The sequence below is a fragment of the Chinchilla lanigera genome, unplaced genomic scaffold (assembly GCF_000276665.1).
Source record: "Chinchilla lanigera isolate Chin_1 unplaced genomic scaffold, ChiLan1.0 scaffold00041, whole genome shotgun sequence".
NCBI lineage: Eukaryota > Metazoa > Chordata > Mammalia > Rodentia > Chinchillidae > Chinchilla > Chinchilla lanigera.
In genome coordinates, this window is record NW_004955442.1 from 6,147,859 (window position 1) to 6,160,846 (window position 12,988).

General features: G+C 43.6%; 1 protein-coding gene across 2 annotated transcripts in view; it reads right to left on the reverse strand.

Moving 5' to 3' along the window:
* The window catches only part of Snx29 (sorting nexin 29), a 525,079-nt gene that overhangs the window by 65,497 nt on the left and 446,594 nt on the right, over positions 1-12,988 (reverse strand). For both annotated transcript variants that reach the window (XM_013517836.1, XM_005391150.2), the window contains exon 19: positions 9,976-10,116. In XM_013517836.1, the coding sequence (XP_013373290.1) occupies positions 9,976-10,116 (141 nt within the window). The remainder of the gene's footprint in view (positions 1-9,975; positions 10,117-12,988) is intronic.

The following is a 12,988-nucleotide window of genomic DNA, read 5'->3' on the forward strand; positions in this document are numbered from 1 at the left end:
ATATACATATTCCAAGTCTGAGCTCATCCATGTCTCTCTTCTGAGATGATTTTTCTGGCAAGATGACTTTAGCAACTGCTCTCCTGGAAAATATCTTAAGAGGCTTTTACTGTATTAAAGAGAAACACAGATATGTGATGTATAACAAGCCCAACTTCTCTTTTCTTCTCACTTAATATATTAAGTACCAGGACTATTTACACAGGGGTTGGCAGAGCGTCAAGTGAAATATAAGCTTGAGTTTATGACTTCATTTGGTTGTAGCTTCTTTTTCTCCCCAGTCTCTCTCTCTGGAAAATGTGCCACTTTGGGGATAGTGTCAGCTCTGGCTCCTCCACACCAAGAAGGGGTCATAACCATGTCTTTGGGATTGCTTCCACATGAGGGAGCTTCTGCAGCTCTGCACAGAAACCTGTGGTAACTGCATGTCACCAGCTCCCAGATTTGGGTATGGATGTAAGGGCTTCTGCATTAAGAGGCACATGGATGCCATGGCTTTAGCTCAGTCTGGCTCAATTCTGGGCTCTGGCACTTATGAACCCTTGGGCCTTGGGCAGGATTCTTACTGCTCCTGAATCCTGGTTTCTTCATTTAACAAAACATCTTATAGGGAGCTTGACATAAACTACATGATGAGTAAATGAATACAGATCACAAGCCTGGCACCAGATGGTTGGTTCCACTCTACACAGAAATACAGGGTGAGAGACTTTTGGAGGAACCACTCACATAAGGCTCATCTACCACATGGGCTCAGAGGCCTGCATCGCCAAAAATAAGAATGCATTTATGTGTCTGCTGGCTGTACCTCACCACTAGCCTGTGAACCTTTTCATCTAACAAACAGGAACATGGCACTTACCATGTGCGAGACACTGTTCCAAGCACTTTACAAACATCACTGCCTTTGATCTTCACAGAAACAACAGAAATGCCATGACTATCCCTGTTATACTGAAGAGGAAATAGGCACAGGGGTATCAAATAATTTGCCCCAGGCCTCACAGCTAGTAAAGCCATAGGAATCTGTCCCTACTCCCTCCTTCTCTCTGACTCTCAGTATCTCTTATAGCTTCTAATTTATAGTTGGTAAAGTCCCACTGAATAAATACATTCATAAATGAGTGGGTGAAGGAGTGGGTGAATGAGTGTCTCCCCACATGCCTAGGATGACCAGGAGAGTTTCCATGAGTCTGGGGAGAGACCATGACAACTCATATAGGGCCCAAGTGACAGTGGGACTAGGGTGGGGTGACTCAGCAGGATCAGGATGACCAACCTACTGCCCACTCTCCACAGCAAGGAGGTAGAGGAGTGGCCATGGGGAGTCAATGTCCACCAGCTGTGTGGGGCTGACTCCCTCGTGCTCATCCTCTCATCAGGGCCCTCTGCAGCCATCAGCTGAGAGGCCGTACTCCTGAAGGCTGAAGGCTGGGACTCTACACTGTCTGCCTGGGCCAGACATCAACCTCGACACTGTCCAGCAAGATGGCCTTGGATAAATCACCACCTCCCTTCCCTGTGCCTCTATTTTCTCATCTGTAAAGCAGGATAACACTAATAACTCTACCCCAGGCAGGGAAGGACAGGTAAGCAGTAGGCAGAATGATGCCTTTCCCCAAAAGATGTCCTTGCCCTAATCTCTGAAATCTATGAAGACGTTATCTTTCCTGGCATGTGGCTTTTGCACAGTGATTCCTTAATTCCAGGTGTGGCAATGGCCCTGAATTACCTGAATGTGCCCAATCAAATCACACTCCTGAGAAGCAGAGCATGCTCCTTGCTGTGGCTAAAGAAAGTGTGACTATAGAAAAATGGCAGGAAAAAACTAACACTGAAGATGAAGGTAGGGCCACAAGCCAAAGAATGCAGGCAACCTCGAGATAAGGGAAAGACAGGTATTCTCTTCCAGAGCCTCCACGGGAAATAGTCTCACCTACACGTGATCTTAATTAACCTGATGAGTCCTGTGTGGGACTCTGATCTCCTGAGCTGTAAGATAATAAACCTGTGTCACTGTTGTGCTGGTTTGTGGCTGTTTGCTTTGATAGCCACATGGATCTGATGTAGGATAGATGAAAGACATGAACACTCATGAAGTGCTTTTCCACTAGCTCATTCTTGTTAGCAGCCCTGTTGGCCTAACATTTACTTCTATAGGCAGCCAGTTCTGCTGTTCCCTCCTCTACCACACTGAGCGGTAGGAAGCTCCTCCTCTAGCTGTCACTTATTCTCCCCACAAAGCTACTGAGGACGGAGATGGCACCTGTATTCATCTTGGTCTGCACTACACCTGTGCACATTCTGTGCTCTGGACACACTGGCTTCATGCAAATGTGGATCAGCCTCATCTCCTGCAAAGTGTCCCTGGCTCCCATCTCACTCCTCCCTCAGTGGCCCTGGGGCCCAGGCTATACTTCAAACACACCTACAAAGAGCCACAGAGGAACTTCTCCAGCTCAGTGCATACAGTCTTTCCTCTACTGCACACAGCTGCATGTGTTTTTAACGCATAATTTCTCCAACAAGGTGAATTATCTGTGGCGCTGGGGAAAGTGATTTGCCTTGCCTTAGTGCCAAATGAACTCTCAGAGACTGAACCTATTATCCTAGGAAGGAATGACAATCTCTCAATTCTCCTTTGGTCCCTGAGCAACCATGGAGACTGTGAGCAGCACCATCCGAGATGAGTCCTTTAGCTAGGCCCAAAGGTCAGATGGGCAGGGAGCCTGCTGGGCAACTCTGAGACAGTTGGCAAGCCACCTTTCCTGCCACCAGAATCCCGCTGGCCTCCTTCCCATCCTGCAACAAACATCCTGCAAAAAGTAGAGCAAGAACCACCTCCTTAGTCACCCGAAGGATTTCTACTCACTTCTAGAATTTAAAATTTTAGAATTAGGGCTAAGGCCCAGTGAGGTTAAGAAACTGAAAAGGAAGCTTTCCATTTATTTCTGTTCATTTATTCATTAACATGATCATGACAGGGCTGTAATTTATATGTCTTACTGCTGGGAGGCTCTGAACCACTGGTGGTACATACACGACTGTCCCATCAGGTGGCATGGGAGCATCCCATCCGGTGGTACAAGCCACCCAAACTGGACAGTCATGCATTTACCACCAATGGTTCAAGCTAGTAGGAATATGTTAATCTAGGCCATGAGTACCCTTGTGTGTCAGATCCTCTTCTAGGGCCTGGGACAGGGCAGTGAATAGGACAGACCCAAGTCCTCTTCTCAGGCCCCCACCTAGTGTAGAGATAGAACACACCTGAGTGCACAAAGTCATTTCAATAAATAACATGTGTGGGAAGAAGAGTAAGCAGAGATAAGGGTCAGAGTGACTCAGTCATCTCTGAGGAAAGGCCTCTCTCTGAGGACAGAAATCTGAGCCAAGACCTGATGAATCAAAGGAGCTGTCCACACAAATATCTTGCAAGGATCAGTCCAGGCAAAAAATAGCAGGTGTAAAGACCCTGAGGTCAGATCAGTGTGGGTCTTGGTAAAGCGGTTCAACTGTGTGGAGAAGAGGGGTGGGGCACAGGGTAAGATGGGAAGTGCTATGGGGTCAGTATAGTGACACAAGCAGAATTATATTGTATGAACTTCACTCTGGTTACAGGATGCAAAACAGACCACAGGAATGCAGGAGAGGAAAAGGGCAGCCATGCAGGGCCCACACCAGAGCTTAGGCTGAAATGCAGGCAGCAGATGACCTGGGGTGTCTTTAGAAAGTAGGGATCACAGATTGCCTGTTTGGGACTGGCGGAGTTGTGTTCTTCTGTTGTCTTAGTCCTGCTCCATAGTGTGGCTCCACAAGGCACCATCACCACCCCACACAGGGGGTCACGATAGCGACCATAAAGGTCCTGGTTCTCCTTCTGGGCCTGTGGCAGAAGTGCACCCTTTGCTCCTTGGCAGTAGGTGTGGTCACATAACTTGCTCTGTGGCACTGTCATATGTTACTTTTAGGAGAAGTTTCAGGAGTCACCGCCTGAATGCTCTCTTCTCCTCACCCCTGTTGTCACCACTGGGCAACACGCATAAGGTAGGTCCTCTGGCAGTCATGAGGAACATCAAACAGGAGCCAAAATTACAGCTTTGTCAGCTCATGTCACCAAGACCTTGGAATTGTCACCTCGGCTTCTTCAAGGCTACCCTAACTGATGGAAGCCCCATATCTGTGCTATTTTAAAGTGAAGGAATAACTTTAGTATCCTGGCTATCTGCTGTGGCTTAACTCAGCTACAAGGAATGGCCTTGATCAATGGGGCACTGACACCCATGTCACTTGGGCTTAATGTGAATGTGAAAGCACGGAGACATCTAGAAGTGCTCTGCAGACCCTATGTGTCTACAGTTAAACATGTGCATGGCATAGTACGGCAACTGGAATTCTTTGGAAAAAAACAAATGTTGGGTCCACAAATTACACGGTGGCCTAACTTATTTTTACTTTTACTTTTTTGAGACAGGGTCTAAGTATATAGTTGAGGTGGGCCTGAAATCTCCATCTTCATGCCTCAGCCTCCCAAGTTCTGAGATTGCAGTTGTGGGTCAACATATTTGGCTCATAATGCACTAATGTTATCAATAAAAGTGGGTTCATATTGGAATTAAGATCACATTTTAATTCTAAAACTGACAATCTCCAGCGATGGCATTATGAGGAAAGTATACACAAACTCAGGCTAAAAAGATACTCATCTGACATACTAAAAAAAGATTAAACAATACTTAATATTTCCTTCAATAATGTTCAGGTCTCTGGAATCTAGAGTGATTCAGTTAATGGGTCCAAAGCTTGGATTAACAATGTATTTAAGGTTCAGTCAACTCAAAGAAGTCTTGTCTGGGTGTGTGCTTTAACAGTCCATGCAGAACAGTTAGTCATCCTTGATGCAATCCAATCAAAGAAAAGACTTCACATGGCTGATTTTTCTGGGTCAATTTGGAATCAAAGCACTCTAGAAATTTTACCCTCAGGATACCAAAGCAGAATGAAAGCTTAGGCTTAAACTGAGTTCATCAATAGCCTTTCTTGAGCATTGAAGGTCCTGGGTCCTAACTCAATCCTCTCTTGAAATGTGGGAGAACTACTCAGATCTTCCTTGGGCAGCCAAAGCAGAGTGGTAATTAGAAGTGGGTATATCTTTTTTTAGGGAGGGGAGGGTACCAGGACTCAAACTCAGGACATCACGCTTGCCAGGCAGATGCTGTCCCACTGAGCTAAACCCCAACCCCTAGAAGTGAATATATCTTAACTCCATGCAGAGGAAAGAGGAATCCAAGTTCAGTTACTGTCCAACCAGTCCATGAAAAGTTAAAGGGCACTACAGGCTAGAGAGGAAGATGTGGCCCATGACTGCTCATCTGCTGTCAGTTCCATCCTTGTCTACAGGGAACAGGACCAGAAATCTGACTACCAACTGGCCACTGCACTTTGACAAGCAAGTCTTCACTGGGTCAGGCCCACCAAGGGGTACTCTCCATCTCCAAACTCATTTACTTGCACATACCCTTATGAGGAGAAGATACTGCTGGACTGTCTGCTCTAACCTGGAGGTGAGGGTAGAGATATGAAGCAGGGTCCTGAGGATTCCTTCTATGGGAACTCATTTGCATAGTCCCTGCCACTCTGATTGGCTCAGAACTCTTTCTGAATGAATTTACTCCAAAAAACCCTCCTATTTCTCAGACTTAGTTTCATCTCCCTGAACTTGACCTTCACACTCCAGCATCCTCAGAACTGGTGTTCTTGGTAGATTCTTTTTATTTTATACATGTTTCACCTAATTGCAGGGCTTGAGGAGTTTTGAGATGGTAAGGAAGCTGTTTAGGCTACAGAAAAAGCATTTAGTAATGTATAATGTATGGTTGGCTGAATAATGGCTCCTAGTGACATCCTAATCCCCATGTTTTGGTTTGTGTCTGGAAGTCCCCACAAAGCCTCATGTGGTCATGGAGGGCAGGTTTTTTGGAGGCAGCTAGAGTTTGTGATTGGTTCATTGCCTACTGCTGGAATTGTGGGTGTGAGTGCTACACCCACCCTTGGGCAGGTGACCTGTATACAACACAAGAGAGGGAAAGTCTTGCTTCTTTCCGCTGTCTTCTGCCACCATGAACTGTTGTCCCTGTGCCACACCACTGTCTTGGACCCAGCTGATTATGGACTGAAACCTCCACAAACTGTGAGCTAAATAAACCTTTCCTCCTTTAATTCTGAGTATCAGGTATTTTGTCTTAGCAATGAGAAAAGTAGCTAAGACACTCCAGAACCTTACAAGGCAAAGAGATTTAGCCTATATGATTAAATTAATGATCTTAATATGGAGATTATCTTGGATTGTCTTGTGGGGCCCACTGGATCACAGGAGGTCAGAATCAGAGACAAGATATGACAATGAAAACAGAATCAGATGTCAGAGTGATGTAACTGCCAGTTGTGAAGACAGAAGAGGGTCACAAGCTAAAAATGTAGAGCAATCAGTAGCTCATTCTCTCTGGGAACCTTTAGAAGGATGTGCCTTGATGACACCTGATTTTAGCCCCATCAGACTGATTTTGGTCTTCTGACTTCAATGACTGTGAAATAACAAATTTGTGTTGGGATAGAACCCTATATCTGTAGAAATTTGTTACAGTAGCAATAAGAAACTAATATATAACATAAAATATTTTACCATCTGCATCCCCTTGATTTAGCCTTGTGGTAGAACTGTCAGGTCAAGTCTACTGAAGGTTTTAGGGAACCTGCCTGCAAAGGAGAGCATCTTAAAATGATAACACAGAGGTTAGGCAGAATTTTGTTTTATGACATTTTAAGACTTTCTGGATGGATCTCAGAATTTGTATGAGCTTATAAGTCATTAGGTTAAATCGGTATATGTTTCCTTCTCTTTTCCAAAGAATTATTATAATCCTTGCTATGAACAACAGTAGAATTTTTTTTTTGAGACAAGGTCTCAATATGCAGCTCAGGCTGGCCTTGAGCTCACTTTGTAACCCAGGCTGGTCTCGAACTCACAGTGATCCTCCTGCCTCAGCCTCCCAAGTGCTGGGATTACAGGCATGAGCCACCATGTCCGGCTGTTAACAACTGTAGAATTTTTAAGTCTTCTACATATGTGGGTTCAACTCCACTTTTCTGCAACAGAAAGATGGAGGACATTCATTCTGGATCTATAATAAAGCTGCTTTAAAATTATTCATATTGAAATCTTACAGAATTTGAAGTGTTGAGATTTCTAATAGTTTAATCTAAAAAGGCATTCACAGACTAAAACTCAAAGAATGGAAAACAATATTCCATGCAATAGGAACTCAAAAACAAGCAAGAGTATCTGTTCTATATTCATATAAACTGGACTTCAAGACAAAACTGACTAGAGGCGGCAAAGAAGGTCACTACATGTGGGTTAAAGGAACAATTCAACAGGAAAAGATAACAATTATAAACATGTATGTACCAAACACTGGCATACCCAACATCATAAAAGATCAGATAAACATCAACACAATTATAGTAAGAGACCTCAATACCCTCAGTCAAAAGAAAATCAACAAAGAAATATCAGAACTGAACCAAACATTCAAGCACATGGACTTGATACAGAAACCTATGCACATACAAACATGGCAGTTGGTACTCATGGTCCCCTCTATAAAATTGCCAAATGCTGGCAGTGGGTTACAGAGACTTACCTGGCTTTTCTGCAACAAAGGTCCAAGGGGCCTTTTGGAAAGAAAAACTAGGAAATATACCATGTACAAAACCTGCCACCTGCTCTGTCAGTGCCATAGGAGGTGGCTCTCACACTGCCTTGTCCCTCAGCACCAGCCAGCAGGCTAGTGGGGGCACTGCTGGGACTCAGCCCCCAAGTTTCAGAGTTAGCAGGTCTAGAGTGGAGCCAAGAATGTGCATTTCCAGCTGTGAATATAGCTCAGCTGTAGGACACTTGCCTAGCCCCAGGTCTGATTCCCATTAGTGCACGCTCACGCACACGCACGCACGCACAAGCGTGCGCGCGCGCACACACACACACACACACACACACAGAAATGTGCATTTCTACCAGGCTGTAAGGCAATGCCAACCAGCAGCCACACTTTGAGAATGAACACAGCTGAGGGAAGATCCCTAATGCAATCCCTATTTTCCTTTATGTCCTAAAAAGGGCCATGACTCTGCCTTGTCTGACTGCCAAGCTGTTTAATATACAGTGGTACCTCAGTTCATAAGCACTTCTGTTTGTGAACAACTTTGTTCACAAACAGAAGTGTTTAACAAAATTTTGTTTTTGCTTGCAAACTGTGCATCAGGGTGATGAACATGACCACAGCCATCTTTTCTGCATGAACACAAGCATGGCCATTTTCCCCAGAATCATGGAATGAACCGTGGTACCACAGTACTGTAATTGTTGAAGTACTTCTATCTTCCACCTGACTCTGAGCTCAAGCTCAAGTCCAATGCTCAAGCTTGGCTCATCCTGAACCACCCAGAGAGCTGTTAAACCCCTCAATGCTCAGGCCTCACTCCCGGTCCACTGAACCAGAATAGAGAGGGAAAGGAAAGAGTGGGAAGTGGCCAGTGGCTTTTAAAGCTCCCCAAGTGATGCAAAGTACAGGAGGACAAATGAACAAACTAGTTAGAGCAAACAATGGGAGGCACTACACTAGGCCCAGACCCCTCTGTCTGGTTCGGTGCTGGGCAGGTTTCTTGCACAGCAACAAATAAGAGGTGCTTAACAAATGCCCGCTGGCCAATGAAACTAACCATCTGCAAAGGTGGCACCTCCTTCCTCAGGGGCACCAGGATAGACACAGAAAAACAAATTTCATCATCATAAATCACAAACCTTCATGATGGCAATGGCCCTATAATAAAAGAAACTCCTCTGAGAAAGTTCTCCCTCATATCTATGTGTCTAGATGAATATCACGACAATTACCAATGAAAACTAGAAAAAAAAATTGGGTCCCACAGCAGGAGTCTGCAATCTATGACCCATAGGCCAAACTCAGCTGGTACCTATCCTTAAAAATAAAATTTGAAGGCTTGTAGTCACACCATTTATGTCCACGTTGTTACAAGTACATTCACAGTACACCGGCAGAGCTGAGAATGTTCTGCTGAAATGGTATATAGTAAGTCCCCGACTTACAAACATCTGAGTTGCAAACATTTAAAGATATGAATGGATTTCACACTACGAACATTCGTTGATGTGAACAAATCTTGGAAGTAGCTCACGTGTCTGCTGGACACTGTCACAGCGGTGCTGCTGTGTGCTCACTGTACAGTGTGACAGTGTGCAGTAGTGCAGTGCTCAGTCAGAGCCCAGGAAGTCCAGAAGTGAGAGGAAAAGCAGTGGTCATATGGAGGGGACTGTGAGGAAGTGCAAAGCAATATACATTGCATAGTTGTGTCACAGGTGTATAAGGCTTGCACTGCTACACTTACGAATACATCCAACTTACAAACATCTCCTGGAATGGCACTTATTGAGACTTATTGTACTTTACAAAGCCAAAAATATTTGCTTTCTACCTGGGTATGGTGGTATATGCCTGTAATCCTAGCACTTGGGAAGCTGAAGCAGAAGGATTACTCCAAGTTTGAAGCCAGCCTGGGCAACATAGTGAGCTCAAGGTGAGCCTGAACTACATAGAGAGACCCTGTCTCAAAAGAAAAAAAAAAAAAAAACAGAAACATGATTTCTGTGGTTTTTGGTCTTTTAAAGAAAAAGTCAGCAACCCTTATCCTGGAGAAACTCACAAACAAGAATAGTGGTAATATCTTCCCTCATGTGCTGGAATCATGAATGATTATTTCCTTTTTCTATCTTTTGGCCAACTTCTCTTTAAGGAGCACTATTTTAAAATAACAGAAGAAGAAATGAAAGAAGAAGAAATGATATGCCTTAATACACGCTATGGCTGGAGGGCTGCTGGTCCCTGCGGAGGATGGTACCTTATTTCCGATGGCTTTTTTGGGTGGGAAGTTGTAGGCCCGCACTTGAGGGTACTTGTTCTGTAGCTTCTGGTGCAAACCCCGGAACTCTGTGTACCGTCGGTAAACATTCCACTCATCATCTTTTATCCGGATATAAACCTGTTGGGAACAAGAAAAAGAAAGGTAATGTAAGCATCTCTTAAAACCCTCATCACAACGCGGTAGGATTTTAGGACTGTGGTAGAGTAGGGGCAAGTTGGTCTCACATATCACTGGATACCACATGTCTGGCATAGAACAGAAAATCAATGGTACTGACTGAACAAATGGGCACATGAGAGACTTGGGTGGGCAGGTGATCAGAAAGACTCTCTACATACCACTTTCTCAAGATGAGCAGAGACTGCTAGCCAGTTAACAGCAGAGGTGTATTTACATACTTTGTCACATGTGCAGTTTTGCAGTAAGAGGTTGCTGGTAAGGCACTATTCCCCCTCTCTGCCATTTGGTTTTGCCCAGTGCAGCTGAGCTTCCCCCCCACCCCCTTCCCAGGTGGGAAAGAGAGCATCCAGGTCAACTGGCCTTCAGCCAGGGATCACACAAACCACCACATGCACAGGGCAGAATTTAGCTTGGGAAATGAGGGAAGGGGCTGAATTGAGATCTACTCAACAGAACAGAGGCTCACATCCAAAGGAGATAAGCACAGTTGGGGGATAAAGCTTCTTTATTTTAACCAAAGTGTAACTCTTGAGGAAACACTTTAGGGGAACAAAATGTGAGGGATTTTTCATGGGCCCTAGCACCTCTGGGGACATACAGCAATCTGGTCACAAGGGAAAACAGAGAGGTAGAAAAGAGATCAATGCACTTTAAAAAATTACATGAGTTAAGAACAGCTCAGGGAGTACAATTCTGGGATAAATGGTTATTGTAATTTATAATCAGTGAGTGTCAATACCAATCTAAAAGCCTCTTTAACCATAAAAACAGACATCTCTACTGGAGTGATAAATTCTGCCTCTACAGGAAAACCACCTATCTTACCCAAATAAAGACATTACATCTTTGAATAGTGGTAAGAGTCTTTCACAATATCCTTGTGAACAAGAAGAAGGGAGAAAGGCTTGTACCAAAGAACTTCAATTAATGGATAGAAATTTCTAGCAGAGTTAAATGGAAAAACAGAAGGCCTATCACGTTTATAGAAGCCCAAGCTATGATAGTAAACATATCAGGCAACAGATGTCAAGCAATCCAAACTGGCCTGAGAGCTCAATCTCATCCAATGTGAAGAAATTCAATGAGATCAATGCCAGACCTCTATGAGATGGGAGGATAGCGCATAATAGGAGCGGCCTGTGGAATAGCTTTTAAGGATTTCAGTAAACTTAGTTTAAGTAAATAATGGATGAGTGACACTACAAAAAGCTCATGAAATTGCAGACATCACTAGAAGGAACATAATGAATCCTAGAATAAAGGAATTGATAATTCTGCTCCATTCTAAATTGACTAGACAACTTAGTTTGACTTGGATGCTGACTATTAAGAGATGAATGGAAATATGTCCAGAAAGGCTCAGCTCACTTGCTACATGAAGTGTGCCCCATAAGCCAGCAGCATTAACATTATGTGGGGAGATACTGGAAGCAGAGAATCTTAGGCCCAATCCCAGACGTACTGACTCAGAATCTGCATTTCAACAAGCACTTCCAGTGGCTCATTCACATTTTACACTCGGCCCTAGGAGATGATTTGCAAATGATCAGAATAACGTAGATGAAAACTGCTGAAGGATTAGACCTGAGAAAGGTGGAGATGGCAGAGATCATCCAACTCCTGGAAAGGCTGTACTGAGAAAAAAGAAGAACCAACATATGTGCCATGTGTTTCAGGTAACAGACTTCCAGCAGGCAAATAAAGCAAGACCAGTTTCTGAGGGGAAAAACTTTAGCAGACAAAGCTGCCCAAAGAGGAAAAGACATGTACTATATGTCTTGAGAGGTTTCTTGGTGCCAAGTTTCCAAACAGTAGTAGATAATAATGACTGATAGCACTGTTATCACAAACATGCAAGTATTTGATTTATAATAGTGAAGCATTTATGAAACCCCAAAGCATCTGCAGGGACTTGGCTAGCTGTGGGCATCTGAACTGCAGGCTATCACAGTCTCCATAGCCTGCGTGACACATGAGGAATCCGTTCACAAGTAAACCCAGCAGAGCTCTCAGGAATTCAATGTATCACTCTTGAATGACAGCGAGTTAAATTGAAAAACCAATATCCATTTTCCTCCAAAACTGCTAGGGTAGCAATGTATTCATCCAAAAAACCAAACAAGAAAATAGAATCTTTAACCTACATTTTCCTGTCCTCCTTGCAGATAAGACTGGCTAATGAGCAAAATCATTGGGGCCTTCTAGTTTTCTAAGAAATTTCTTCAGAGAGAACTTGACTCAGCAATCAAGTACCCTTTTGCTCTTTTTCTCTCTCAAACACAGAGGTGATGACTAGAGTACCAACCAGCTATCTTGTGACCGTAAGATGATCTTGAGAATGAAAGAAGACAGAAGGACTCTGGATATCTGATGAGAGTCACATACCAATTATTAGATCAATTACTCAAGATTTTTTTTAACAAAAGAGAAATAGTCATCTGTCATTGATCAGGGCTCTGTTTTAGGCAGGTGACCCAATACATTTTAAACAGATCACATCTGCTTGTGGCATACTTTTACAGATGTCCAAACACTCCTTGGACAGTGCCAAGTATAGTTACTTGTCTTATCATTTGTGGCATGAATTAATTACATCAGAGTAAGCAAACTTTGGATCATGGGCTAAATTGGGGCACATTTTTTTTTGTTTGTTTTTTGTTTTCTTTACCTATTTTTCATAGCTACTTTTGTAATACAACGACAGCTAAGTAGCTGCTATGGAGACCAGCAAAGCTGAAAATATTTCTTTAAAAAGTTAGAAGATCCCTGGCCTACAGCATCAGGAAGTCCTTATTTTTTTTTTTTTTTT